Source organism: Capra hircus, chromosome 5 (assembly GCF_001704415.2).
Source record: "Capra hircus breed San Clemente chromosome 5, ASM170441v1, whole genome shotgun sequence".
Taxonomy (NCBI): Eukaryota; Metazoa; Chordata; class Mammalia; order Artiodactyla; family Bovidae; genus Capra; species Capra hircus.
The window spans coordinates 72,714,733-72,742,501 of NC_030812.1; the positions used below are offsets into that span (position 1 = coordinate 72,714,733).

Consider the following 27,769-nt stretch of genomic DNA (forward strand, 5'->3'; position numbering starts at 1 on the left):
AAATGATAGGATACCAAAAGAGGAACTCCCCAGGTCATTAGGTGCCCAACATGCTACTGGAGATCAGTGGAGAAATAACTCCAGAAAGAATGAAGGGATGGAGCCAAAGCAAAAACAATATCAGCTATGGATGTGACTGGTGATAGAAGCAAGGTCCGATGCTATAAAGAGCAATATTGCATAGGAACCTGGAATGTCAGGTCCATGAATCAAGGCAAACAGGAAGTGGCCAAACAGGAGATGGCAAAAGTGAACGTCGACATTCTAGGAATGAGCGAACTAAAATGGACTGGAAAGGGTGAATTTAACTCAGATGACCATTATATCTACTATTGCGGGCAGGAATACCTCAGACGAAATGGAGTAGCCATCATGGTCAACAAAAGAGTCCGAAATGCAGTACTTGGATGCAATCTCAAAAGCGACAGAATGAACTCTGTTCGTTTCAAAGGCAAACCATTCAATATCACAGTAATCCAAGTCTATGCCCCAACCAGGAATGCTGAAGAAGCTGAAGTTGAACGGTTCTGTGAAGACCTACAAGACCTTTTAGAACTAACACCCAAAAAAGATGTCCTTTTCATTATAGGGGACTGGAATGCAAAAGTAGAAAGTCAAGAAACACGTGGAGTAACAGGCAAATTTGGCTCTGGAATTCGGAATGAAGCAGGGCAAAGACTAATAGAGTTTTGCCGAGAAAATGCACTGGTCATACCAAACACCCTCTTCCAACAACACAAGAGAAGACTCTACACATGGACATCACCAGATGGTCAATACCGAAATCAGATTGATTTTATTCTTTGCGGCCAAAGATGGAGAAGCTCTATACAGTCAACAAAAACAAGACTGGGAGCTGACTGTGGCTCAGATCATGAACTCCTTATTACCAAATTCAGACTTAAATTGAAGAAAGTAGGGAAAACCGCTAGACCATTCAGGTATGATCTAAATCAAATCCCTTATGATTATACAGTGGAAGTAAGAAATAGATTTAAGGGACTAGATCTGATAGATAGAGTGCCTGATGAACTATGGAATGAGGTTCATGACATTGTACAGGAGACAGGGATCAAGACCATCCCCATGGAAAAGAAATGCAAAAAAGCAAAATGGCTGTCTGGGGAGGCCTTACAAATAGCTGTGAAAAGAAGAGATGCGAAAAGCAAAGGAGAAAGGAAAGATATAAGCATCTGAATGCAGAATTCCAAAGAACAGCAAGGAGAGATAAGAAAGCCTTCCTCAGCAATCAATGCAAAGAAATAGAGGAAAACAACAGAATGGGAAAGACTAGAGATCTCTTCAAGAAAACTAGAGATACCAAGGGAACATTTCATGCAAAGATGGGCTCAATAAAGGACAGAAATGGTATGGACCTAACAGAAGCAGAAGATACTAAGAAGAGGTGGCAAGAATACATGGAAGAACTGTACAAAAAAGATCTTCACGACCCAGATAATCACGACAGTGTGATCACTCATCTAGAGCCAGACATCCTGGAATGTGAAGTCAAGTGCACCTTAGAAAACATCACTACGAACAAAGCTAGTGGAGGTGATGGAATTCCAGTGGAGCTATTTCAAATCCTGAATATGATGCTGTGAAAGTGCTGCACTCAATACGCCAGCACATTTGGAAAACTCAGCAGTGGCCACAGGACGGGAAAAGGTCACTTTTCATTCCAATCTCAAAGAAAGGCAATGCCAAACAATGTTCAAACTACTGCACAATGGCACTCATCGCACATGCTAGTAAAGTAATGCTCAAAATTCTCCAAGCCAGGATTCAGCAATACGTGAACTGTGAACTTCCTGATGTCCAAGCTGGTTTTAGAAAAGGCAGAGGAACCAGAGATCAAATGGCCAACATCCGCTGGATCATTGAAAAAGCAAGAGAGTTCCAGAAAAACATCTATTTCTGCTTTCTTGACTATGCCAAAGCCTTTGACCGTGCGGATCACAAGAAACTGTGGAAAATTCTGAAAGAGATGGGAATACCATACCACCTGTCCTGCCTCTTGAGAAATCTGTATGCAGGTGAGGAAGCAACAGTTAGAACAGGACACGGAACAAAAGACTGGCTCCAAATAGGAAAAGGAGTACGTCAAGGCTGTATATTGTCACCCTGCTTATTTAATTTATATGCAGAGTACATCATGAGAAACGCTAGGATGGAAGAAGCACAAGCTGGAATCAAGATTGCCGGGAGAAATATCAATAACCTCAGGTATGCAGATGCCACCACCCTTATGGCAGAAAGTGAAGAGGAACTAAAAAGCCTCTTGATGAAAGTGAAAGAGGAGAGTGAAAAAGTTGGCTTAAAGCTCAATATTCAGAAAACGAAGATCATGGCATCTGGTCCTATCATTTCATGGGAAATGGATGGGGAAACAGCGGAAACAGTGTCTGACTTTATTTTTTGGGGCTCCCAAATCACTGCAGATGGTGATTGCAGCCATGAAATTAAAAGACACTTACTCCTCGGAAGAAAAGTTATGACCAACCTAGATAGCATATTCAAAAGCAGAGGTGCCGACTAAGGTCCGTCTAGTCAAGGCTATGGTTTTTCCTGTGGTCATGCATGGATGTGAGAGTTGGACTGTGAAGAAGGCTGAGCGCTGAAGAATTCATGCTTTTGAACTGTGGTATTGGAGAAGACTCTTGAGAGTCCCTTGGACTGCAAGGAGATCCAACCAGTCCATTGTGAAGATCAGCCCTGGGATTTCTTTGGAAGGAATGATGCTAAAGCTGAAACTCCAGTACTTTGGCCACCTCATGTGAAGAGTTGACTCGTTGGAAAAGACTCTGATGCTGGGAGGGACTGGGGGCAGGAGGAGAAGGGGACAACAGTGGATGAGATGGCTGGATGGCATCACTGACTCGATGGATGTGAGTCTGAGTGAACTCCGGGAGTTGGTGATGGACAGGGAGGCCTGGCGTGCTGCGATTCATGGGGTCGCAGAGTCAGACACGACTGAGTGACTGAAGTGAACTGAAATCTGAGACTAGCAGCAGCAGCAGATGAAATCACTAAATAAAAGAATCAAGAAAAGTAGCCCAAGAGTTGGCCCAGAGTATGACAACTTTAATACAGAAGGAATCACCCAAAAGTTAAAAAAAAAAACCAAGAGAGTATAACGTCCTGGAAGTCAAGTACCCAGGAAAGTGTCACAGAGAAGGAAGTTATTGACCATGTTCTGCTCTGCAGGGGGTCCGGTAAGCAGACGACTGAGGCCTGACCACTGGACTGAGCAGCAGGGAGGCTGCTGGTAGAACTGGCAAGAACTACTTCAGCAGGACAGTGGCAATAAAAACCTAACTGAGGGGGCTCAGAGGGAATGAGGGGAAAATTGGTATGTACTAACAGAGACAACTCTAAGGGAAAATAAATTTATCAGTAGCTGACAAAAGTGAGGCTAAGGGCATTAAAGCGGCTGAAAGAACACCTTAGTTGTAATGTTAATAGAGCTCACCCAGAAAAGAGAAAACCTGATGATCCCAGAGAGAGGGGGAGAATTGCTGGGTCCAGGTCTTCAACAGGCCAGCAGAGATGGGACCCACTACACAACTGAGGGGTTGGCCTGATAAGGAAGGCAACTGTTTCATGTATAGTAATAGAAGAGAGGACAAGTTCACTGACGCCGATGGGACAAAGTGGGTCAAGTGTGGGGATGGGAAAGCTGATTGCTTCAGCTTTCTTACGTATACTCTGGCAACTAGAAGATCTATAAACTAAAAGGAGTGATTCAGCAACGGATACAGCATTCTGGGGAGACTGGCCTAAGTGGCACGGTATCAGGGCACCCTTCTCATCTGCCCTCTAGGCTTCTGGAACTCTGAAATCTCTTGTAATCTCTAAATGGCGTAACTTCTCCAAAGGGGAGAACAAAGGAATCACTGGTCCACAGTGATGCCGAAATCTCACTGGGCAAATGCTGAGAGTTCCTTGATCAGGTTTCAGGCTAGGGTAGGAATTCTCTGTGGTTCTTGACTTTGAATCATCCTTCCCTTTTCATGAAAGGTAGCAGGTGTTAGCAGCTGAGTAATTTTCTCAGTCTGCTTCCTGCCAGAACAATTTTTGGGGTTCAACAGCCTCTTTTGTTCCTTCTCCTTTCAGCTGTAGCTGCAGTGGGCCTCCTATGACTCTTGCTGAGATTACTGCAATAGACAAAAGCTACACCCACAAACACCTTCAAGATAAGCCCTTCTCTACCCTCTCCTGCTAAAATGGCTAGAAGTCCTAGTGCTTGACTGAGAGGTCTTCTGTGTGACTCTTAAGGCACTACCTCTGGTTTTTCTCAGGTCTTAACAAAAGATTTTACAGCCACACCCTCAGCTTCATCTTTAGACTACCATTCTCCTGACTCAGTGGAAAAGACTCTGATGCTGGGAGGGACTGGGGGTAGGAGGAGAAGGGGACGAAAGAGGATGAGATGGCTAGATGGCATCACCAACTCGATGGACGTGAGTTTGAGTGAACTCCGGGAGTTGGTGATGCACAGGGAGGCCTGGCATGCTGCGATTCATGGGGCTGCAAAGAGTTAGACACTACTGAGCGACTGAACTCCTGACAGTGCCCTTGAATTGACCTTTCCTAGAAATTTATGTCTTAATTTTACCATCATTTGCTCTGCATAAAGTCCGAAAAATTTCAAAACAATCACGTCCTGGCTCCTTTTTTAAGTCCTTTCCTCAATTTATTTCTCTCTTCTTACCCTCTACTATAAGTAGCAAGAAGAAAGAAGTGGGCACCTTCAATGTTTTGCTTGAAAATTTACTTAGGGACATCTCCCAGCTCCTCAGGCACGTTTCCACTTTCCACGCAACTACAAACAAGAGTGCTGCTAAACTTTCTGCCACTGCATAACAAGGATTCCCCTTCCTCCAGTTTCCTTTCCTTTGAGCCTTCATGGCAATCTCCTCAAGGTCCCCAACTTTAGCAACAACATAGGTACTCTGATCTTTCACCAAAACTCCCCTCAAAGGCCACTGCCCCATTCCAAAGTCACTCCCCCATTTTACATTTCCTGTGCAGAAACACCCACTTTGGGTACCAAAATCTACAGCTGTCCATTTCTCTTTTACAAATCATTCTCAAACAACAGCTTAAAACACTACCTTTTATCTTGCAGTTTACATGGATCAGGAAGCCAGGTGAGTTGGAGCTGGGTGCCTCTGGTTTGGGGTCTCCCCTTCGGTCTCTCTGTCACCGAATCTTAGCAGTGACATCCTATCACATTTGCCACATTCTATTAGTCCAAAGTGAGTCCCTAAGTTCAGCCTACACTCAAAGGCAAGAGACTGCATAAGGGAATGAATACCAAGAGGCAGGAATCATGGGGACTATCTTAGAGGCTGTGTATCAGAGATGAGATGGAAAGCATGTAGCAGGCTGATTAACAGTATTGACTCTGAAACAAAACTATGGGGTTTGACTTTTGCTTTCGTATCACAATGTGAAAAAAGGATCATAAAGTAAGACAAGAGTCGAAAAAGGACCTGACTTCATAAACACGTTGCACTTGGGAATTTCTGTTCCCCTCTCTCTTCCAATCCTAACTGTCTTAAACCACCTTGAGGATTTCCCTGGTATTAGATGTAATCTGCGAGCACCCGGTGCCAGAGAAACATGCAAAAACATGATTTTGACTTTCAGTGAGTCCAAGAAACTTATTTTTAATAAATTTAATAAAAAACAAACAAGACAAAAGGGTAAAAAGATCCAGAATTAATGAAACAGAGCAGAGGGAAATCTAAACAAAACCGCACAAGGGTGGAGGTTTGTCCCTCCCCCCCAGCCCCCTGCCCCAATTGCAGCATCTGCTTTTAAATTGTAATGCCAGTCTTAATCAAAAAATACCATACCACCTTTTCTCTAATTGGCAAATAAAAGTACAAAATAAACAGAAGAAATAAATCATTAAGAATGATTTAGATGCTTTTATTTAGATGTCAGTTTATATGAGGAATACAGCATTCAGCAGTTAACACTGGGGAGTGACATCATTCCCATTTTACAGGTGAGACACAAGAGCATGAAGGTCCTGTGGCGCGTTCTAGTGACACAGCAGCAGTGACCGCTGAGCACGAGCAGAACTGCTGCCAGCATGTGACGTGACAGGCAATGAAGCCACAATTGACTGGTTTTGATTTGCATGGATATGATGATCTGGCTGAGATGGCCGGTGATTAAGTGTTCATTTCACAGTCAGGAAAAATAACTGACACTTACTTTAAGTAATGAAAGTCAGGTTTTGATCACTTAACCTCTAAATTAATGGTCTGAATCCAAATAAGCAAATAAAACACCATATGAGCTAACATGCAAATAAGATAGCATAGACCCTACAGATATGAATTAAGTTGGACACTGTACTACACAGATAGTTCATTTTAGTAAGAATATCTAATTAACCTTTCAATTAATGTATGTGGAGTGTCTATTCTATGCAGGTCTTATATTACAGATATTGTATGTTATCTCATTCAATATCATTAATAATAAAGGATGCTGAAAAAGCATTTGGGAAGAGGAGCCACAAGCTTACCTTCAGAGAAGGAATAAGAATGCAGTGCTTAAAACCAGCTCAGGAGTTTTATTAAAAACAGCACATACTTCCAGAACCAAAACGAGGAAAGGGAGCACTACAACTCCTAAAATGTAATTTCTTCATTGCAAAAAGAAGTGAAAGAAAATGCGTCTTGGGAGTTACAGGCTTCGCTTCCCTCCCCTCCCCATTCCCAAGCCAGTATGTGTGTTTTACCACATTGATTTTCTACCCCTTCAAGTATACAATTTAAATCTTTAAAAATGAATGTTTGCTTAAATGGTTTCAACGTTTTATCCCCTAATTTATACATTTTACAACAACAAAATTCCATATTATGGTTCAAAAAATGATAAAGGATACTTACTTGAGATTAAATGCCACATTTACGACAAACAGCATTGAAACATACATACTAAGATAGGCAACTTTCTTATATAACTGGAAGCACTTCTCTCTCAGCATTCGAGCATCCGGCCATCATCTCTATCTAAACATGTTATTCTCACTTCCAAACCCTGATCCTAAGGCCTTTTACTTCATATCTGTACAACCCTATAGTTGCTACCCAACAAGTGCCCAATAGTAACTGATCTTCCTGCTTCTAGTCCCTCTCCAAACTATTCTATTCACCGAATCTGAACAGCAAAGCACTCCTTTGAGAAGGTTAAATATTGCTGTAATGAAAAATTTCAGAATTTCTTATTTTCTATAGAACAGTGATCTACTATTCAAGATCTGCCAGGTTATCCATCAAGGCATTTCTTCCATTCCTGTCTCTCCAGTAATACTGGACCCTTCACTATTCCCCAAACTTTCTTTCCTCCTTTCTTTTCACTACACGATGTCCAGCCAGTGCCTACTCTACACAGGCGCAGAGGACACACCAGTGCCTTCATGGAGTTTACATTCTGGCTAGAGGAGAAAAGCAACAAACAAACACAGCGAGTCAGATGGTGGTAGGTGCCTGGGAGAAAAACAAAGACCAGGAAAGGGAATGGGAGATGTTGGACAAGGGAGTAGGGAATTACTATTTATCTAGGATGCTCCTGATAAGGTAACCACTGAGTAGAGATTTCATATAAACAAGAAGTCAAGCAGATACCTGCAGAAAGAGCAAGCCAACGGGCAAAACCTAAGGCCTGGCGGCAATGGTGTTGTTTGAAATATTCAAAGAATAGGCAGGGGTACAGAAAAACAGGAGGTCAAAGATAGCCACGGGAACAAGTCATACAGGGCTTTACAGACCAGCGCAGGGCACTTGACTTTTATGCTGAGTGAGATATGAAGCCTCTGCAGAGTTTCGCCAGAGGAGCAATATAATGTGACCTACGAAAGGATCACTCTGGCTGCTGTGTTGAGAACAGACTTAGAGAAGGGGTTGAAGAAGAAGAGGAGAAGCAGGGAGGCTAGTTAGATAATTGTTCCAACAATACTTCTTGCCTGGAAAATTCCATGGACAGAGGATCCTGGCAGACCACAGTCTGTGGGGTCGCCAGGAGCCGGGCATGACTGGACAACTGAGCACACACACACACAGGCAGCATGAGAGCACTGGGGCTCATGAGCAGCTGGAAGGCTGTCTGGTCATTCTTGACACCATAGGGCTGCTCATGCCAGTTCTCCATCTCTTGTATTTATTTAGTTCTCCCAGAATCTAGCTTAAATCACATCTTCAAGAAACCTTCCCCAGTCAATTCCATCTTCAGTGATTAATTTTTCAAGCTCCTGTTGACAACTGCCCAAACCACCTACCAGTGGGCATGTCATCTTTGCTACAACATATGGTTGTTTATCAATTAACTTGTCTGTCCCTATTTTGTCCCATTATCCTTGAGAAAGAAAATACTGTATAACTCTCAGTATCCTCATCTTGCTGCATAAAACAGATATTCAATAAATGTTCACTAATAAGCTGCATCACCTATTTTGAGGGATAAATTACTATCCCTCAAAAGAAATGATCACAGACCCACTATGTCCTTTAACTGCCAAAGTCAAAGAGAGGCCTGACACAGCTCTGCTATCATCAGGCCACATAACATCTGGAGCTTCAGTCTTCAAGAGTGGCTGACTTACCCACAACGAGATTCTCTGGACCAGTGGTTCTCAGAGACTGGCCTCTGGCCCAGCAGCAGCAGCAGCATCACCTGGGAATTTATTAGAAATGTAAACTCCCGGGTCCGCTCAGATCTCAGGAATCTAAAACTCTGGAAGTGGGCCCAGCTATCTGTGCATTCTGATGCACCATGAAAGTTTGAGAATTACTGCTCTGGCTTGAAGGTTTAAGTAATTACCCTGTTTTTCCACAAGATTTCTGGAACGATCCTGGCTAACATCTTCACTCACCTCGACCATCCTCAGAAGCCCAGCCTTCCAGATGGCCCACCCTGTGCGACCCTGCACAGCCACTTCTCTGATCCCCGCTCCTGCCCTCCCTGCCCTCCCAAGCCCTCGTGGTCATGAGTGAGTAAACTCTTCTCTATGATGTTCCTGTCACCCTTCTGCTCCAAAGGAAGCCTGACTGCTCGTGAGAACACTGCTGCTTCTTCAGCACAAGCTTTCCTTTCCTCAGGCTGGGCAAACATCCTCCATCCTCCGCATTGCCATGTAGTGCTGAACCTCACAGGTATCTTCCCAGCTTCTTCCCAAGACTATTTCCACTCTCTGTCCAAACTGCAGACCCTCTGAAACAGGTATCACCCACCTATCTCAAGTCTTAGCACGGGGCTCCCTCTCTTCATCTCCTTTAATACTTTATAATTCTTGATGACCTCAAAATTCACAAAGATTATTCATTAACTACTCTGGCCTCTGAGCTGTTGCTGTTACTGTTCTAATGTGTATTTTTTTTCACTTCACTGAAGCCACTGACCTCACACCATATCCCAGCACTGTCAGTAGAGTAACTGCGCCAACATCTCAAGTGTTTCAAGCCTTCTCCTCTCACACCACACCTATGAGCTTTCCCACGCCAGCATTTCACCAGCCTCCTTCGGATCTCTAATCTACCAGTCGATCCTACCACTTTTTCACCACTCCTACTCTTCTCCTCCTCATGTTCTTAATTCCCTCTCAAGCCAGTTTAGATTCTAGAGTCCAACACTATACATAATCTTTCTCAAAAAGTCTTAACTCCCTTGCCCCCTTTTCCCTTAATCTAACTTACCTAGTAAAATCTCAATACCTGGTTGCTGCTGCTGCTAAGTCACTTCAGTCGTGTCCGACTCTGTGTGACCCCATAGACGGCAGCCCACCAGGCTCCCCCGCCCCTGGGATTCTCCAGGCAAGAACACTGGAGTGGGTTGCCATTTCCTTCTCCAATGCATGAAAGTGAAAAGTGAAAGTGAAGCCGCTCAGTCGTGTCCAACCCTCAGTGACCCCATGGACTGCAGCCTACCAGGCTCCTCCATCCATGAGGTTTTCCAGGCAAGGGTACTGGAGTGGGGTGCCATTGCAATTCCTGGTTAAGTCCAACTATTTACTTAATCCTCTCTTGCATCTAAAAGATTGCCACCACTCACTCAAGTTCATGACCACAGATTTTAAGCACCCTGCACCTCTCCAGTAAGTTTACTTCCCAGTTTTGGGGGGATGACTACCACTTCACACCCTGTCCTCTCTCCTCAAACCAGCAACACTTCTCCACTCCCTGCCCTAACACTTTCAGCTATGTTCATCTTACATGTTAGAAACAAAGCAGACACGCACAGAAAGCTCTCTCTTCTGCCTGAAGCTAATGCCACCAGCCAGGCTACTTGGCTCTAAACCCATATACTCATTCCTTCTTCATATTAAGAAGAAAAAAAACCTGCTTCTGGCCAATCCCTCTTCTCTATGTGGGTTATAACAGACTTTGTTCCTGCAAGCAGCCTCTTTCTTTTCAGCACTCTCAATTCTTCCCCTACTTGATCTTTCCTACTGACGTAAGACATGCCTTCACATCACCTATCTTTTCAAAACGGTCCCTTGAATATACATGAACAAGCTGCCCCAATTCTTTGTTCCACCCTACAACTATACGTGAGAAACGCTGGGCTGGAGGAAGCACAAGCTGGAATCAAGCTTGCCAGGAGAAATATCAATAACCTCAGATATGCAGATGACACCACCCTTAGGGCAGAAAGTAAAGAACTAAAAAGCCTCTTGATGAAAGTGAAAGAGGAGAGTGAAAAAGCTGGCTTAAAGCTCAACATTCAGAAAACGAAGATCATGGCATCTGGTCCCATCACTTCATGGCAAATAGATGGGGAAACAGTGGCTGACTTTATTTTTCTGGGCTCCAAAATCACTGCAGATGGTGACTGCTGCCATGAAATTAAAAGATGTTTACTCTTTGGAAGGAAAGTTTCAACCAACCAAGACAGCATATTAAAAAGCAGAGACATCACTTTGTCAACAAAGGTCCGTCTAGTCAAGGCTATGGTTTTTCCAGTGGTCACATATGGATGTGAGAGATGGACTATAGAGAAAGCTGAGCACTGAAGAATTGATGGTTTTCAACTGTGGTGTTGGAGAAGACTCTTGAGAGTCCCTTGGACTGCAAGGAGATCCAACCAGTTCATCCTGAAGGAGATCAGTCCTGGGTGTTCATTGGAAGGACTGATGCTAAAGCTGAAACTCCAATACTTTGGCCACCTGATGTGAAGAGCTGACTCATTTGAAAAGACCCTGATGCTGGGAAAGATTGAGGGCAGGAGGAGAAGGGGATGACAGAGGATGAGATGGTTGGATGGAATCACTGACTCAGTGGACATGGGTTTGGGTTGACTCCGGGAGCTGGTGATGGACAGGGAGGCCTGGCGTGCTGCGGTTCATGTGGTTGCAGTCGGGCATGACTGAGCGACTGAAGTGACTGACTGACTGACTGACAACTATACAATATTTCACTGTCTCAACATCTTCACCTAGGGACTTCCCTGGTGGTCCAGTGGTCAAGAATTCACCTGCCAATGCAGGGGAAAAGCATTTGATCCCTGGTCTGGGATGATCCCACATGTTTTGAGGCGGCTAAACCCATGTGCCACGGTTACAGAACCCAGGTGCTGCAACTAGTAAAGGCCACATACCCTAGAGCCTGGGCTCGGCAACCAGAGAAGCCGCTGCAGTGAGAAGCCCCGTACTGCATTGAAGACCCAGCACAGCCAAAGTAAATAAACGAACAAGCAGAGAATGAAACATCTTCACCTACCAATTAACAATTCCAGCTGGCTTTTCAATCCCCATCATTCCAGTTCAAACAGCTCTTACCAAGCTCACCAATGACTACCATCTAATGAACCAGGCCTACCAAGACCAATGACCCATTATTTCCTCCTGAGTAATCCAAACCTAGCAAGCCCTCCCCAGAGTCTGTGGTGTCACATACTTGCCTTGTTTCCCCACCACCTTACCCAATTTCCAGTATTCTCTGACCTCTAGCGACATCCTCAGGGCTTCAGCCCCTTATTCTCCAGTTACATTTTCTCCCAAGGCTTTAAATACGTGCTGATAAATTTTGACCTTATGCTTTCAACTCACATCTCTCTTCTGAGCTCCAGACTCATATCAAATCGCCACTGAATTTCTCCACTTGGATATCTACTACACATTTCAGACTAAACAAGACCAAACCATAAATATTGTTTTGTTTTTGTTCTTTCTTCTGTGTACTCTCTGTTGTTACAAGGAAAGGCCCCTTCCATCCTAATTCCTTCAATCCCAAAGTTGAATAACCCAGATTCCTCTTTCATCTAACCCACACACAAACCATCTTTAATCTTACCAAATTGCCCTCCCAAGTCTAAGCTATCACCTCTTGCTTCTTGATCTCCCTTATCACTTTTCCTAAAGAAAATCAACTCTCCTGCTGAAAATCTCCCAATACCTTCCCACTTTAACTAAGAACAAAATTCTAATCTCTACCGTGGGGAATGGTCCGGCCTCCACCTACCTCTCCAGTCTTATCTTCCTCCATGCATTTTGTTCTCTACACTCCAACCACATCCCCCCTTTCTGTCCTTTAAAAGCCCCAAACTCATTCCGTCTGAGAACTCTGGATTTGCTATTCCTTCTGCTCATAAAGCTTTCCTCCCAAAGTGACGCAGGTTGGCGTCTCTTGTCACTCAGGCCTTTCTCACGCTAGATAAAGCTTTCAGGGTCGCATTGCCTTTTCTCTGTAGCACATATTAATTCCAGAATTTATCTTGTTTGCTTACATGCTTACAACGTTCTTTTTCCAGTTTAAAAACACAGACTCCCTGGGAAAGAACTTTGTCTCGTTCATGCTCTTTCCTCACCTCTTAGAAAGTGATCAACACACTAGCAGTCATCAATAAATGTGTTAACTGCTTGAGTCTCATTCATATAACCCTTTAATTAGTTCCTTACAGTTTCCTGGGCTTTCAAAATATACATCAAACCAATTTCATTCAAAGTGTAAATATAAATTCTGTAACAATAATAGAAGCCTCTTGTTATCTTTCTATATACAAATCTGATCACACTTGATCCTGCCTAAAATCCATCAAGAGCTTCTATTAGAATAAACAAACATCTTAAACTGTTCAGATAATCCAGCTTCCAATTTTTTTTTGGTAATTTTAGCTTTTAGAAAGAACTTCATTGAAATTTGTATGCAAACAAGCCAAAAATCCAAACTGCCGATCTTCTCATTAAGTCTCTGTCTATATATATATATTCAATGAACCCATACTTTTAGTTATAAATAAAATTTTATGTTACTTTTCCCTTGACATACAGTACATATCCTAGCCTCTAAAATTTTTTCATCCATCACTATCCCACTCATCTCACACATATAATTATATATGGTTCCCAAACGTATTTCTGAGATCCCAAAACTATTTTACCAATCTATCTCTTTTGGAGAAAGCAACGACCCTTTCCACTCCTCACTTACTCTGCTTGTCTATCTGTAAAGTCTCTTCTGAACTCCTAGATGCTGTAGGCTCTTCTGTCCTTTATCTGCTTTGTCTCTTGTTAAATAGAAGAGTTCTCCCTACCCCTAAAGCTAATTTAATCTTCTTAAACCACAAGCACAATCCTTTCTCCTCTCATATACTCCACTTTTCCTTCTCAAATGAATCTGTTCAGTCAGCTTTTAAACATGACCAGGTCTCTTTCATTTAAAATAGAACATAAAACTTTTCCCTACCCCACATACTCTTCAAGCTCCCTCTATATTCCTTTAAGTTAGTCAAGGTTTTCCAACAACTGTCTACACTATTTCTTTCTCCATTTCCTTCTCCCATCCCTCCAATCCCCCACCATGAACTCCTGAACTGACTCCATTCCCAGGCTTCTGCCCCCTCATTAGTCCATCAAAAGAACTCCTGCAAAGGTCATCAATGACCTCCATGTTGCTAAGCCCATGGACATATTCCAGTTCTCTCTTCCTGCTACTGTTTTATCTTAGTTTCCTAGTGTCCTGGTTTTCCTCCTGAAGAACAAGCTCTCTGGAACCTGGCTCCTGGCCTCCTCTGCAGGCTCATCTCCTCCACCAGGCATCAGCTTCTCTTCTTGCTCTACTCCGTAGGCCACTGTCATCTTAAGGCGCTGAGTTTCAACACCATCAAACATTCCCACATCTTCAATTACTACTGCGTGAAGATTCCTCACAAATTTATACTATTTTTCCTTGTATTTCCAGACCTGGATAGCCAACTATGTAAGCAGTATTTCCCCCTGAACATCTCAAAGTTACCTAAAAGTACTAAATCCAGAAATCAAACTCATGAGACCCTGCATCTCCAAACACACCTGGCCCTCTTCCACATCATGACACCAGCCTGCTGACGGTACCTGGGGCATCTCTTCCAGGCACGTGCTAGCACTACCACTCTCTGCTCCTTGAACTATGACTCAGCCATCACCTAACCTCTCTCTACACTCCTATCACTCTCTAATCTGTGTAGGTATCATTTTAAAAAACAAATCTAATTATAAATTCCACTTCAACCTATTCCCAACCCTATTTAAAATCTTTTAATGACTTTTCACTGCCAAGCATCTATTCACAGCATCTGGCCTCCAATGTTAACTGAGCTGAACTATGTCTACATTTTGTGATAACTCAATTTACTAAGTTTAGTTTTCTCAATGTGTAAACCAATCAGAGTGGCAAAATAGAGATTAAAAAGTGAGCATTTAAAAATTAGCCTGACTACAACCTGAATTGCTGCTGCTATTATTATCATTATCTTGTATATGCTTAGTACAAAATAGCTTCCAAAAATAGATTATTTCAATAATCTTTTAGGTGTTAGTTGTCCCATTTTAAAGACCAGAAGGCCAGTGTTGGAAAGGTTACACACTGACAAATGGTGCTGCTGTTTCTCTGTTGTATGACAGGACTTTCACTTACTGACTAGTCTGTTTCTAAAACGGCTACATGTGCTTTTCTAAGATTACTCAATTACCGTTCTCAAGATCTATCACACCCTTCTCACAGCCTGGAAAATCAAGATACAAACAGTTAATAACTTGTCTCAAGTAGTTAATGGAAATGGAAACAGAATTCAGGCTACCTTATTTTCATTTCCCTACTCCAGCCTCTATCAGGCTGGTAAACTGGACGCTGCTGAACAAATAGTGTCAGACTTCTTTTGAAACAGTGACAGACTTTCTTTTCTTGGGCTCCAAAATCACTGCAGATGGTGACCACAGCCATGAAATTAAAAGACGCTTGCTCCTTGGAAGAAAAGCTAGACAACATATTAAAAAGCATTACTTTGCCGAAAAGGTCCGTCCAGTCAAAGCTATGGTTTTTCCAGTAGTCAAGTATGGATATGTGAGTAGGACTATAAAGAAAGCTGAGTGCCGAAGAATTGATGCTTTTGAACTGTGGTGTTGAAGAAGACTCTTAAGAGTCCCATGGACTGCAAGGAGATCAAACCAGTCCATTCTGAAGGAGATCAGCCCTGAATATTCACTGGAAGGACTGATGCTGAAGCTGAAACTCCAATACTTTGGCCACCTGATGCAAAGAACTGACTCATTTGAAAAGACCCTGATGCTGGGAAAGATTGACAGCAGGAGGAGAAGGGGAGGCCAGAGGATGAGATGGTTGGATGGCATCACCAACTTGATGGACGTGAGTTTGAGCAAGCTCCGGGAGTTGGTGATGGACAGGGAAGCCTGGTGTGCTGCAGTCCATGGGGTTGCAGAGAGTTGGATACGACTGAGTGACTGAACTGAACTGACTGAACAAATAAAAGAAGATGGTACTTATGGTGTAGGAAGCTCTGAGGCCAGACAGATCAGAGTTCAAGTCCTACCTCTGCCAATTCTAAACTGTGCGACTTTTGCAAGTTACTGAAATTTCCACTTCCTCCTTTGTAAAATGAAGATAACAGCTAATTCTCGCATGAGTGGAGGACTGAGGTATATGCCCACTATATGTTATTACTAAAAAAAAAAAAAAAAGGTTTAAACAAGAAAAAATTTAGCTTCTCAAAAACAAAAACAAAAAAATGTTAGCTTCTTCCTTCCAAAAATATAAGAATCATAGAGTTAAAAAAGAAAAATCAGGAAATTGAGTTTCCAGCCTTGCCACTTACTAACTGTCATGTACTCTTTCTTGGTCTCTTTCCTCTTCTGTACAACAGAGATATTGATTCTGGGCCCTGAGTACTGCTGTGATGATGAAATAAGATGACATATAAACATACTTTCTTAATTGAACAGCACCATGCAAAAATTATTATTATCTGTGTACACCCACTGACTACCAACCACTGTGTTATAAATTCTTTAAGGCCATGAGACTCTTTAATCATCTTCGTACTTGTAACAGCTAGTGACATAGTCCTCTGTCCCCCTAAAAGCATAAAAATTATATGCTGGCTGAACTGATTTATTGAGAAGACAGGAGTGAAGTACGACAAAGCAATAGTTCAAAATGAAATCCAGAAGTTCATCCATATAGAATGTGAGTCAGGGAGTGTGAGACCAGTCTAGCTAAGGTCATCTCAGACAGACAGACTATATCCTGACTTCTGGGAATTTAAGTAAGTGGTCTATAATTTTGTTTCCTGGGCTTAAATTGTATAATTATTAAACAAGTAAGCTCCCTCAGCACAGGAATCATGTGTCTCCTCCCTCCCTCTCCCCTGCTCCCGCCCCCTACTCTCTCTGCTGCCCTCCCTGTTTTGGACACTGAAGAGGAGATGAGGAGAATAAATGGCACAATAAGTGCCCAGTGGTACTGCACCCTTTCAAAAACAAGTTTGCAAAAAGGAAAAGGGACGTTCTCCATCCGGAGGCAACTTTGAGGAGAGTTTTCTAGTTGCAAGTACTTAAAAAACTGATTAATGGGAGACATTAACATAAAACTAATTTGTGTTTATCAAAGTTCTCCCTGCATGCATTCAAAGGCATCCTTTACATGCTAGAGAAAATGCTCTGGAGTAATGAGTGGTCTGCTGAATGTTCAAAGCAGAAAACCTGGCTCACGCTGGCTATTTACTGAGCATCTACTCTGTGCCATACATCACGTGAAGCACGTTTCATGGCTTATCTCAAATCTTTACAGTAATCCTGTACGACGGGCATTATTTTCCCTATGAGACAAATGAAGAAACTGAGGTTCAGAGATGTTGAGCACTTGTTCATGGCCATACAACTGGGAGTAAGAGGTGGAATTTAGACCTAGTAAAGTCTTTAAAAGCTATATTCTTTGTGCCCTATCATGCTGCCCCCAGTGACAGCAGAATCCCTATAAAGAAGGGTGACAGGAAGGTGGGGAGGAGATCTGACAAAAACACATGTACAGAGCAGAAGACAGAGTTCTATCTCAGAATTTTAGATGCAAAGGAGCAAATTAATGAGCAATGTCCAACTGCACAACCCAGAATGCTAGGATGAGCTCTCCCCATTACTCTTCAGCTCTACCTGTCTAAGAATGTCCATACCACGCAGAGGTACTGAAAACCAAACACAGTTTGGCAATTTTTCTAGAATGTTTAGAACGGTGCCTTTAAGCCATTGCTGGTACCAAACCAGGCAGGTGATGAGGGTGACATGTTTCATATCTCTCTCATGCCTTCCAGACACTAAACTTTCTTGCACAACAGAGTGTCTTCTTGGAACATCTATAAAATATCTAATTCTTTAGAATTAGAAGGGATATCTTAAAGATGTGGAAACTGAGGTCAGAAGACTTCAATGACTGTCCAGTATCCCGTAGCTGAATGCTGGCCTGGACAAAATTCTGATCCCCCTTCCTCGTCCAGTAAGTTTTCTCTGCAGCAGCTCCTCAGGGCCTCCCACTAATCGCTTGACCACCTTGGGGTTCCTTTCCTAAGGAAACAACTTGGATGTCACGCAGCTATGGCTCCTCCTGGACATTTTCCTGGAATCTGACAAGTGTGTGAGGCACTGGGCAAGAAGATGTGATCATAAAGAGAGCTGACACACTTTGCCCTCTACACAGTGCTATCCCATCTTTCAGGTGTCATGGCACACACAGAAAATGGGAGTATTTTTATGGCACAAAGTAGCAAACTAGAGTGCACACAGACCGAGCGATCAGGGGGTCCTGAGTCCCTCCTGGCTGCTCCTGGGACAGAAGGGAGCAGTCATCTTGGTGTGCATGTACCTCAACCGCGCGTGTGGTACTCTGGATGAAAAGTCCTGTTCTGGGGCTAAATAAAGGGTACTGAGACAAATGTACAAATAAGTGTAATATAAACACACAGGTCACTGTCTGCTTTCATCAAACATGAACTGAGTGGAAATGAGACTAATTCAACTTGCTTCCTTTCATAATTTCTCTTCCAAACAAATCAAAAGACAGAATAACCAATCCTCTGGCCTACAGATAGCCATCAGTCCCACTAACAAGTCTGCAAAGACCCTGGACACGGACTTCTTGTTCACAGAGATAAGAACTACTTCAAGGACATAAGTGTGTCAGAAAAGTTTTTCGACTTCCTTGAAATACCACAAAAATAAATCAACAGAGAGGAGGAAATTAGATTTTAAGGCCATATTCAAATATGAAGGAGAAAGCAGGAAAAACAATCCTTACACACATGCGAGCGCGCACGTGCGTGCACACATGCACACACCCCTTTCTGATCAAGCTCCATCACCATAAACCTAGTTAAAATTCTGCCGTCTGATATTTTTAATTTAGTCTGCCTGAGCCAAGTAGGTTTCTGCAATTCCAGACATCTAGGCTGAAGGGCAAAGGGCAAAGGGAAACTCAAAAGCTGGCCAGTAGCCAAGGGCATCACATTTAGGAGACTCCCTTAGCAACACACAACAACTGTCTCCTCAAGAGAAGACACCGCCATCTTTGCAAGGGATTATGGATGTTCTTGTTTTCCCAACTAATAGCAGGACTCTCCCCCTCTGTATTATTTTCCCGGTCATTCTCCTAAAAGTTATCACATTTCATAATTTAAAAGTCTCTCTAATCCCAGTGTGGTTTCCTCCATCCCGAAGTTCAGCACAGGAGTTAACAAATTAAAATAATGTGTGGTACCAAGTTCCTGACAAACAGAAACTGTTTTGTAACATTTGGTTATGAATTAGTATTCAAGCCACCACGGACTTGGTTCCTAACTATGGGCAAGTCACTCTTTTTGACTTAATTACTTCCCTTATAAAATTTTAATAACAACAGTGACCTACTTCACATTTCTATTGTGAAGGACAATAAAAATTATTAGACAAAAACTTTCAAAGGCTTATTCCTAATTAAGAATCATGCCACCTACTGGCTCTCAGTATCTGAAGAGATGCTTTGGCTATCAAGGTCAGTGTCCCCCAAAGAGAACAGAGGCAGGCCGTGGCCCGCCAGGAAACCTGCAGCTCCTGGGGTGACCGCTCACTTTCCTGCCCCATGTGCCTGCTCCAAACCTCCCAAGCCCTGGGGATGGCGCTGCACTGGGAGCTCAGCCCTAGCGCCTAAGTCAAACAAGGTAAACAACATTCAAAAAAAAAAAAAGTGCAGGCCCATGTCACAATCCCTGCGAGGTTTTAAAACCTTCACACCTGTGAGGAGAAGGGGCTGCAGCAGCCCGCGCGCTCCGTGGGGAAGGCCATTCGTGCGGGAGCAGAATCTCACAGCTTTCCACTCCTTATATGTGCAAGTGCAAGCCCTCACCCGCAGCACTCTGTACTCACCCAGAGGTACATCATGTCAGACCCGGCTGCTCAAACTCAGCGGCCAGTTGATCCTGGACTGCAGAGAGGCCCTTCAGCGGACTGGAGGAAAGGAGGTGCCAGAATGGGGGGCCGAAGTGCAGGGTGGGGAGAGCCCCCCCCAGTCACTTGAATTTAAAAACCTAAAACGACCGGTCTCCTCCCCCCTCCTCCCTCCTCTCCAGCTGACTGTTCTGTTGTTCTCTCCTCCCTCTCACCCTCCCTCCCTCTCCCTCTCTCTCTCCCTCTCTCTCTCTCTCTGGGAGTTCCCAGCCCCGTGTGTCTGAACCCGAGTGTACAGCACACTCTCTGTGTATCTGCCTTCAGGGACTCTCTCTGTGTCATTCTACTTCAAGAAACACAATCATCACTCACAAAGATTATTGCAAAAGGCAGGAATGGGTGGGGTTCCTAATAAACTACCGGCACTGGTTTCTAGTAGCTGGACAACTAGAATAAGACGGCTTCTTTAAATGTGAATGGAGCAATCAGAAAACCTCTGCCCTCCAAGATCAAGGGGAGTGAGCCCAGGCTGCCCTCTGCCTCAGTTCTTCTGGAGCCTCATGCAGAAGCCGAGCCTGCTCAGAGCCTACGTTCCCTCCCTGCTAGGTCAGCCTTACGCCACAATCCTATAATAACGATCAGTCTACCAGTCATAATTCTGAATCTTAGAAGATTTTAAAACATGAAGAAATTTTCAAATAAGCTTCACAAGGTTTTCATCTTTTTTATTACTACTGCCCTAGTTCAAATCAAGAGAGCCTCTCCTGTTGCAGATTCTTTAGCAGGCATGGGGATGGGGCAGGGCACAAAACCTGGGCTTGAAATCTGGTCTATAATTACTGTCACCATGCCCTGGGGCAAGTTATTTAACCTGTCGAGGCCTCTGTTTCCTGAAGCAAAAACTGAGTATAAAACTCCTTTTGGAGTTGCTTAGATCCAGTGATAACACTATGTAAACTGTCTGCCCCTGCTGGCCATGATTTCTGAGTTCAGTTCAGACATTTACTGAGTTTCTCCTGTGTATGCCAGTCATATTTTTGTTTACCGAGTCTCTCCTATATGCCAGGCATATTTTTGGCCATAATGTTCAGCGGTGAACGACAAGTATTATCCAGTCACCTGTCCTGGTGGTTTCTCTACCATAGGCCAATGCTCTTTCCTTACTTCCCTCCCCATTTTCCCATGTTCAAACCCAAAACCCATCCCAGCTGGAAGTGACATCTCCTCCTCTGAAAGCTTGGTGTTTGTAAAGTGGCATTCACCAACCCTGCCAGTTACTATCACAGGTACTTACCTGTACCTACCAACCTTACCCCCTTTATTCACATTTTTCAGGGTATAGTTCACCTCTTTTGAGACACGGCATCTTTGCACAGTACCTTGCACACAGTAGGTGCACAATACATTCTCAGAGGGTTGTGTGTCTTGAGGAATATTTTACTCTTTTAACTCCTTAAAGGAAAAACAAAATAAAACAAAAACAAGAGGTCTTCCACCTTTCAGCTGCCTCAGGGCTCTGTTCCCCTCAAACATGTTGAAACAGCTCTCTCCTGTTCATAAAATCTCCAAGTACGGTCTGTGAGTCTCACAGCCAAGGCAGGCCCGGCACAGGTACTAAGCACCCTCCCCTTCCTGTATAATGCTTCCGGCTGCGGAGAGAGCTCTGTCTTAGTTTGCTGTGGTGGAGTGTCTTTTTCCCCCAGAAGTGAAGTCACCTGTTCTCTTCCACGCTAAACATGTGCCTTTCTCAAGAGAGCTTATACCTTGCCCCTCCTCCCACCTCAGACTCCCACTCATTTAAACCTGGAGAGGCAGGGCAAGCATTCCTCTCAGCCTCACCCAAATCTTTTCTTTATGCAGAACTTCTTTGCATCTTCTGAAGTCAGGAATACCTCCGTTTCAGTACAGAACAGAAGAAAGAACTTCCAAGTCTGCAACAGAGACAACCTTCTCTCTAAAATGGGAAAACAAATCTCGGCTTTCTATAAACTGCTGCTTGGCATCTGTTACATAATCAATGTTCACAGGCAACTCTCCGTCTCGTCTCATAGCACATGCCCTAAATCATAAGTCACCAGACTTTCCTATACTCCATCCTAAACAACTACATTAAAATCACGCCGTGAAGAGATTATAGTCGTTTCAAATTCTTTGAAGACACAAAATTGCAGGGGGCTTCCCTGGTGGCTCAGACGGTAAAGAAGCTGCCTGCAACACAGGAGACTTGGGTTCGATCCCTGGGTCAGGAAGATCCCCTGGAGGAGGCTATGGCAGCCCACTCCAGTATTCTTGCCTGAAGAATCTCATAGACAGGAGATTAGCAGGCTACCCACAGGAGCCTAGAGGGCTACAGTCCGTGGGGTCACAAAGGATCGGACATGACTGAGCCACTTTCACTTTCCCTCAGGGTCCAATGGTTAGGACTCTGTGGTTTTACTGCTGTGGGCCTGGGTTTGATCCCTGGTCAGGGAACTAAGATCCCACAAGCTATGCAGTGCACCCAAGGGAAAAGAATTTAAAAAAAAAAAAAAAAGTTACTACTCATTCTTAATCAAGCATCAAAAACAAATACAGTAAAATATTACTGTCATTTTATGGTTTTATCTTTTAATCAAATTTGGGATGGTATAATGGTACCCCTGTTCTCCTGGAGCAAAGCAGGAGAAAAACAGAGAAATGAGATCCCTGAAATGAAATAAGAAAAGATTAAATGCGTCACAAAAACCTACAAACTACCTCCAAAACTTCCATGAGTGGAATCACTGTAAACTTCTTTGGAACCTCAGGAAACTCTTAAACTTCTACTCTCAATGCAAGTCTTCCTTTTTTGATCATAATCTTAATAATCAGGTGAACAGTCTGTTCTATGTGTTTTCTTCACATTAAAAACAAACAAACAAAAATCCTTCAAAAACCCAAAAGCAAAAGAAGTGGATCATGCTCCTGCACGTCCACATTTTCCTAATCTTAAAAAAAAAAGGAAGAAAAGGAAACAAAGAGGTAGGAGAAAACAATTCTTTCCAATCAAGTCAAATAAGCTCTGCTTTACCGCTATGCAGGATTCAGTTTAAGAGACACAAACATCTAACAACTGGACATGACGAAGACCCTCTCAAAAGGATCCCAGTCTTACACAAAGGATGAGGACCCACGTATGCCTCCTTCTCTCAGGAGAACACTTTATCAGGCTACATAATGGTTCTCTGAAGCTTATCAGCCTCTATATTTGGAGGAAAGAACGTGTGAATTAAAACATCAGAGAAGGCACTCTTCTTGGGAGGGTCCACAGAGGAAGTCTAGCATGATTGCTTCTGGGAAAGAAAAATCAGATTATCTGGGATAGCAATATGGGTGCTGCCAGTAATTCTAACCTGATAATGCATCTTGAATTCCTGCTTCTGAAAGCACTGGATGTTGTAATGTGAAGAGTCTGGTGGTAGAAAGGGTTTAAAGCCACATTTCTGACTCTGCCTCAAAGTCTAACAATTAAAGAGGCTGCTTTTTTTTTTTTTAAATTTTATTTTATACTGGAGTTGGAGAAGGCAATGGCACCCCACTCCAGTACTCTTGCCTGGAAACTCCCATGCGCAGAGGAGCCTGGTAGGCTGCAGTCCATGGGGTCGCTGAGAGTTGGACACGACTCAGTGATTTCACTTTCACTTTTCACTTTCATGCATTGGAGAAGGAAATGGCAACCCACTCCAGTGTTCTTGCCTGGAGAATCCCAGGGACAGGGGAACCTGGTGGGCTGCCGTCTATGGGGTCGCACAGGGTCGGACACGACTGAAGCGACTTAGCAGTAGCAGCAGCATAGCCAATTAACAATGTTGTGGTAGCTTCAGGTGGACAGCAAAGGCACTCAACCATACTTTTACATGTATCCATTCTCCTCCAACCTCCCCTTCCATCCAAGCTGCCAAATAACATTGAGTAGAGTTCCCTGTGCTACACAGTAGGACCTTGTTGGTTATTCATTTTTAAATATGAGACTGCATGTTTTATGACAGTAGTTCTGTTGGTGTAAAAGGCTGATGTGGCAAAGTGTGTACAGCTGGACAACTGATACAATTTTGCAAAGATATTCCTGAGAAGTCAGACATTGAAAATTTTTCTAAAGAAATATGAAGCAACCCTCTCTACATTATTTCTATTCCTTTCACTTTCAGGATCTGCAGAGATAACACAGACTCACCACAGCAATGAGCTATAGAAATGGGCCATATGAAGTCCAACTGAATTTGACTCAAAGAAAAAAGTTTAAAGAATGGGGCTCTTTTAACCTCATTTCCTCTCAGCTTAAAATAGCAAGGATTCCCACAGGGCAGTTCTCTAATAGAATCTTGCTACTCAAAATGTGACCCACGGACCAGCATCAGCAGCATCAGTGTCAAGTGGGAGCTTCCCAGATAAGAAAGAATCTCCAGCACCATCCGAGACTTACAGAGTTAACATCAACATCATGACAAAAGCCACAGCTGGGTCACAAGCACACTGAAGTCTGAGGTGCTAGTCCTCATGCAGTAGCACAGACTTACGCAGGACAGGAGAGCCGTGGCTGCCACTTTCCAGTGACGGCATCTAAACCACTCTGGAGCACTAATTGGAGAGAGTGTTTCATCGCCGCCGGCTGATTTCAGTGTAATACCACCTGTGCTGTGCTCAGTCGTGTCCCCCTCTTTATGACCCAAGGACTGCAGCCAGGCTCCTCTGTCCATGGGATTTCCCAGGCAAGAATACTGGAGTGGGTTGCCATTTCCTTCTCCAGGGGATCTTTTCGACCTGGCATAGAACCCTCGCCTCTTTCATCTCTCGTACTGGCAGACAGATTCTTTACCACTGCACCACCCGGGAAGCCCCCATAATGCCACCAACAGCTACTGTTTGCTGAGAACATACTATGTGCCAGAACTCTCCTCACATCATCTCACTGCATCTTCATGCCATCTCTGTAAGGAAGGCCCTACTTTATCTTTTTCACACATGGAAGAAAATAGGGGCTTAAAGTGGCTAAACACTTTGCCCATGGTCTCACAACCAGTGAGTAAAGGTGCCACAAGTTAAACATAAATTTGTAAGATTCCAAGATCAGTCCTACACTACACTTTTTCACTGATAAAATCACAGGAAAATTTTCCCTGGTTAATACCCTTGCTCTCTTATCTCTGCTCAATACCAAGACTTCAAACAATAAAGGACAGAGATGAGGCTTGGAACCCACTGAACAGACACTGTGAGTGAATTTCTGAAGGCTGCGGCTCTGTTTGAGTGTTGCTGCTATGACAGGTGTCATTACAAGAACGGTTCTGGAAACCTCCTCTGATCCTGTGGTTACCTTCTATAATGTCTAGGGAACTCTAGATGCATACACAGAGAAGAGGGGATGTCCCTTTCTCACCTCTCGGTAAAGTTACCAGCAAACAGATGTGCCAGAGCTCTGACTGCCAGGTTTAGGGAACCCAGAGTGACCGTCCCTAAAAGATGAAAAGTGAACAATATCTTAAGAGCTGTGTTCTTCCTCATTGTGTTTCAATCATATTCTCAAATAACCTCCCATCCTTCCAACCAACTTGCTCTGGTATCCCCTCTGCTACAAGCTCCGACCTCCTCAATGACCTGTTCATTATCTATCCACCTCAGTCCTGTCTTTTTTTTTTTTACATAGACCATTTTTAAAGTCTTTATTGAATTTGTTATAATGTTGTTACTGTTTTTATGTTTTGGTTTTCTGGCCACAAGGCATATGGGATCTTAGCTGCCTGACCAGGGATTGAACTGGCACCTCTTGTGTTGGAAGGCAAAGTCTTATCCACTGGACCACTAGGGAAATCTCTCCATTCCTGTCTTGTACTCCCTCGTATGTCCAGCGCTGACTCTATGATCCATGATTATAGTACCTCCCTTGCAAATATCCTCAATCATTTGCCCGCTCCATCACTGGCATATAGCAAAACTCGAACCCTGGTTAAATACAAGTATCTGCCTTCTCTGTGCCTGTTCCCAACCAGCTAAATGTTGCCGGAGAAAAGCCACATGACCAAGCTGACTGACTTCACTATATACTCATGATCACAAACCTCAACTGGGCCCTTGGCAATGCCGAACAGTCCTCCCAAAGCTGCCCCAGAAGCTTTCTCACTCTCCAAAATGACTGTTTCTTACCTTCTCCTGAAACCTACTTCATTCTTTCCCCACAACTCAACCATCAGCTGTTGCTCTACTTAAGTACTTCATTTTAAAAGAGAAGCATTCAGTCTCATCTGTCCACCAAATCCACAATCCTACCTAGAAACGCGTGCATCTCCTCCTCCTTACATCCTGTTACAATGACAGAAGTGTGCCTCGCACCAAAGGCCTGTTTCACTACTTGGGCTCACATCCCATCTGCCAGCACCCATGTAAGAACCAGGCTGCTCTGTTGACCACCTCCTCTCTCCTGCCTCATAACTCTCTCCCCTTTCCACTCACTGTCAGGCCAGCAATAAACATGTGTCCATCTTCAGAAAACCTCCCCTCTGCCCTCATACACTGACAGGGAAAGTGTACGTTGGCAGCATCACTCTGGAAGTCTGTTTGGCCAAAATCTGTTTCAGATTCTGAAACTTTCATGGCCTGTAACTCAGCAATTCCACTTCCGAGTAACCTATCTTAGAAAATCCTCACAAGCGTAGAAGGAAGTTTGCTGTAGCAATCTAAGAGCAAAATCCTTAAAAAAAAAAAAAAAAAAAAAAAAAGTCCAATAATAGGCAACTGACTAATTGAATCAAGGTGCAAAAATCCTCCGTGGGCCCCTCACCTCTCCCCAGCCACTCTCTCCTTTTCCCTGCTCACTGCGTCACAGTGAGTGAAAGCCTCTCAGTCATGTCTGACTCCTTGCGACCCCATGAACCGTCCATGGAATTCTTCAGGCCAGAATACTGGAGTGGGTAGCCTTTCCCTTCTCCAGGGGATCTTTCCAACCCAGGGATCGAACCCAGGTCTCCTGCACTGCAGGCAGATTCTTTACCAGCTGAGCCACAAGGGAAGCCCAAGAATACTGGAGTGGGTGGCCTATCCCTTCGCCAGCAGATCTTCCTGACCCAAGAATGGAACCAGGGTCTCCTGCATCGTTGGTGGATTCTTTACCAACTGAGCTATCAGGGAAGTCCAACTTCACAGTAAATCTTCTCATAAAAAGTATCCATACCTGCTTCCACTTCTTCACCTCTTATTTCTTCTTCAGTCTACTCAAAATAAAGTTTCCAAGCCCTCCACTCCATTAAACCATTTGGTCAATGGCAACTAGGGGGTGGCCAAAAAGTTCGTTCAAGTTTCTGAACCATCTTACAGACAAACCCAAATGAACTTTGTGGCCAATCCAATACATCCATGCTGCTGCTGCTGCTGCTGCTAAGTCGCTTCAGTCGTGTCCGACTCTGTGCGACCCCATAGACAGCAGCCCACCAGGCTCCCCCATCCCTGGGATTCTCCAGGCAAGAACATTGGAGTGGGTTGCCATTTCCTTCTCCAATGCATGAAAGTGAAAAGTGAAAGTGAAGTTGCTCAGTCGTGTCCGACTCTTAGCGACCCCGTGGACTGCAGCCTACCAGGCTACTCAACCTAATAGACATTTTGCTGTCCTCAACTTAAGTGACCTCTTCAACAGAGTTGGCAACCTTCTTAAAACATTCTCTTCTGCTAGTTTCTAACAGGCTACAATCCTGCTTTTTTCCCCATATAGATGATTACTTCTGCTCAGCCTCTTTTTCAGCTTTTCCATTAACAGACCTTTCAAAAGGAAGTGTTTCCTGGGGCTCAATCCTGAGTCACCCTTTTCTTTTTGAGTTCTCTCAACCTATCCCATTGCTTCAAATACCATCACACTAATAATTACCAAGCTAGAGCCCTACACTAGAATTCTCCTCAGCCTGCAATATGACTACTTAGCTGCCTCACAAGCATGTGAAACGAAACTCTCCCCACACTGGACTCTTGAACACCACTCTTGAAACTGGTATGTCCTTGGTGTTCCCTACCTCCGTAGGTGGTACTGCCTGGCAATTATGGAAGTGAGAGACCCTCCCTTTATCC

General features: G+C 43.7%; 1 protein-coding gene across 18 annotated transcripts in view; it reads right to left on the minus strand.

Moving 5' to 3' along the window:
* Nucleotides 1–27,769, minus strand: part of RBFOX2 (RNA binding protein, fox-1 homolog 2) — a 293,314-nt gene that overhangs the window by 140,280 nt on the left and 125,265 nt on the right. Inside the window, exon 1 of one of the 18 annotated variants that reach the window (XM_013964078.2) lies at nucleotides 19,682–19,875. The exons of the other annotated variants lie outside the window; for them this stretch is intronic. Within the exon in view, the coding sequence (XP_013819532.1) occupies nucleotides 19,682–19,696 (15 nt within the window). The 5' untranslated portion in view covers nucleotides 19,697–19,875. Of the gene's footprint in view, nucleotides 1–19,681; nucleotides 19,876–27,769 lie in introns of those variants that run through there. 18 annotated transcript variants of the gene reach the window in all.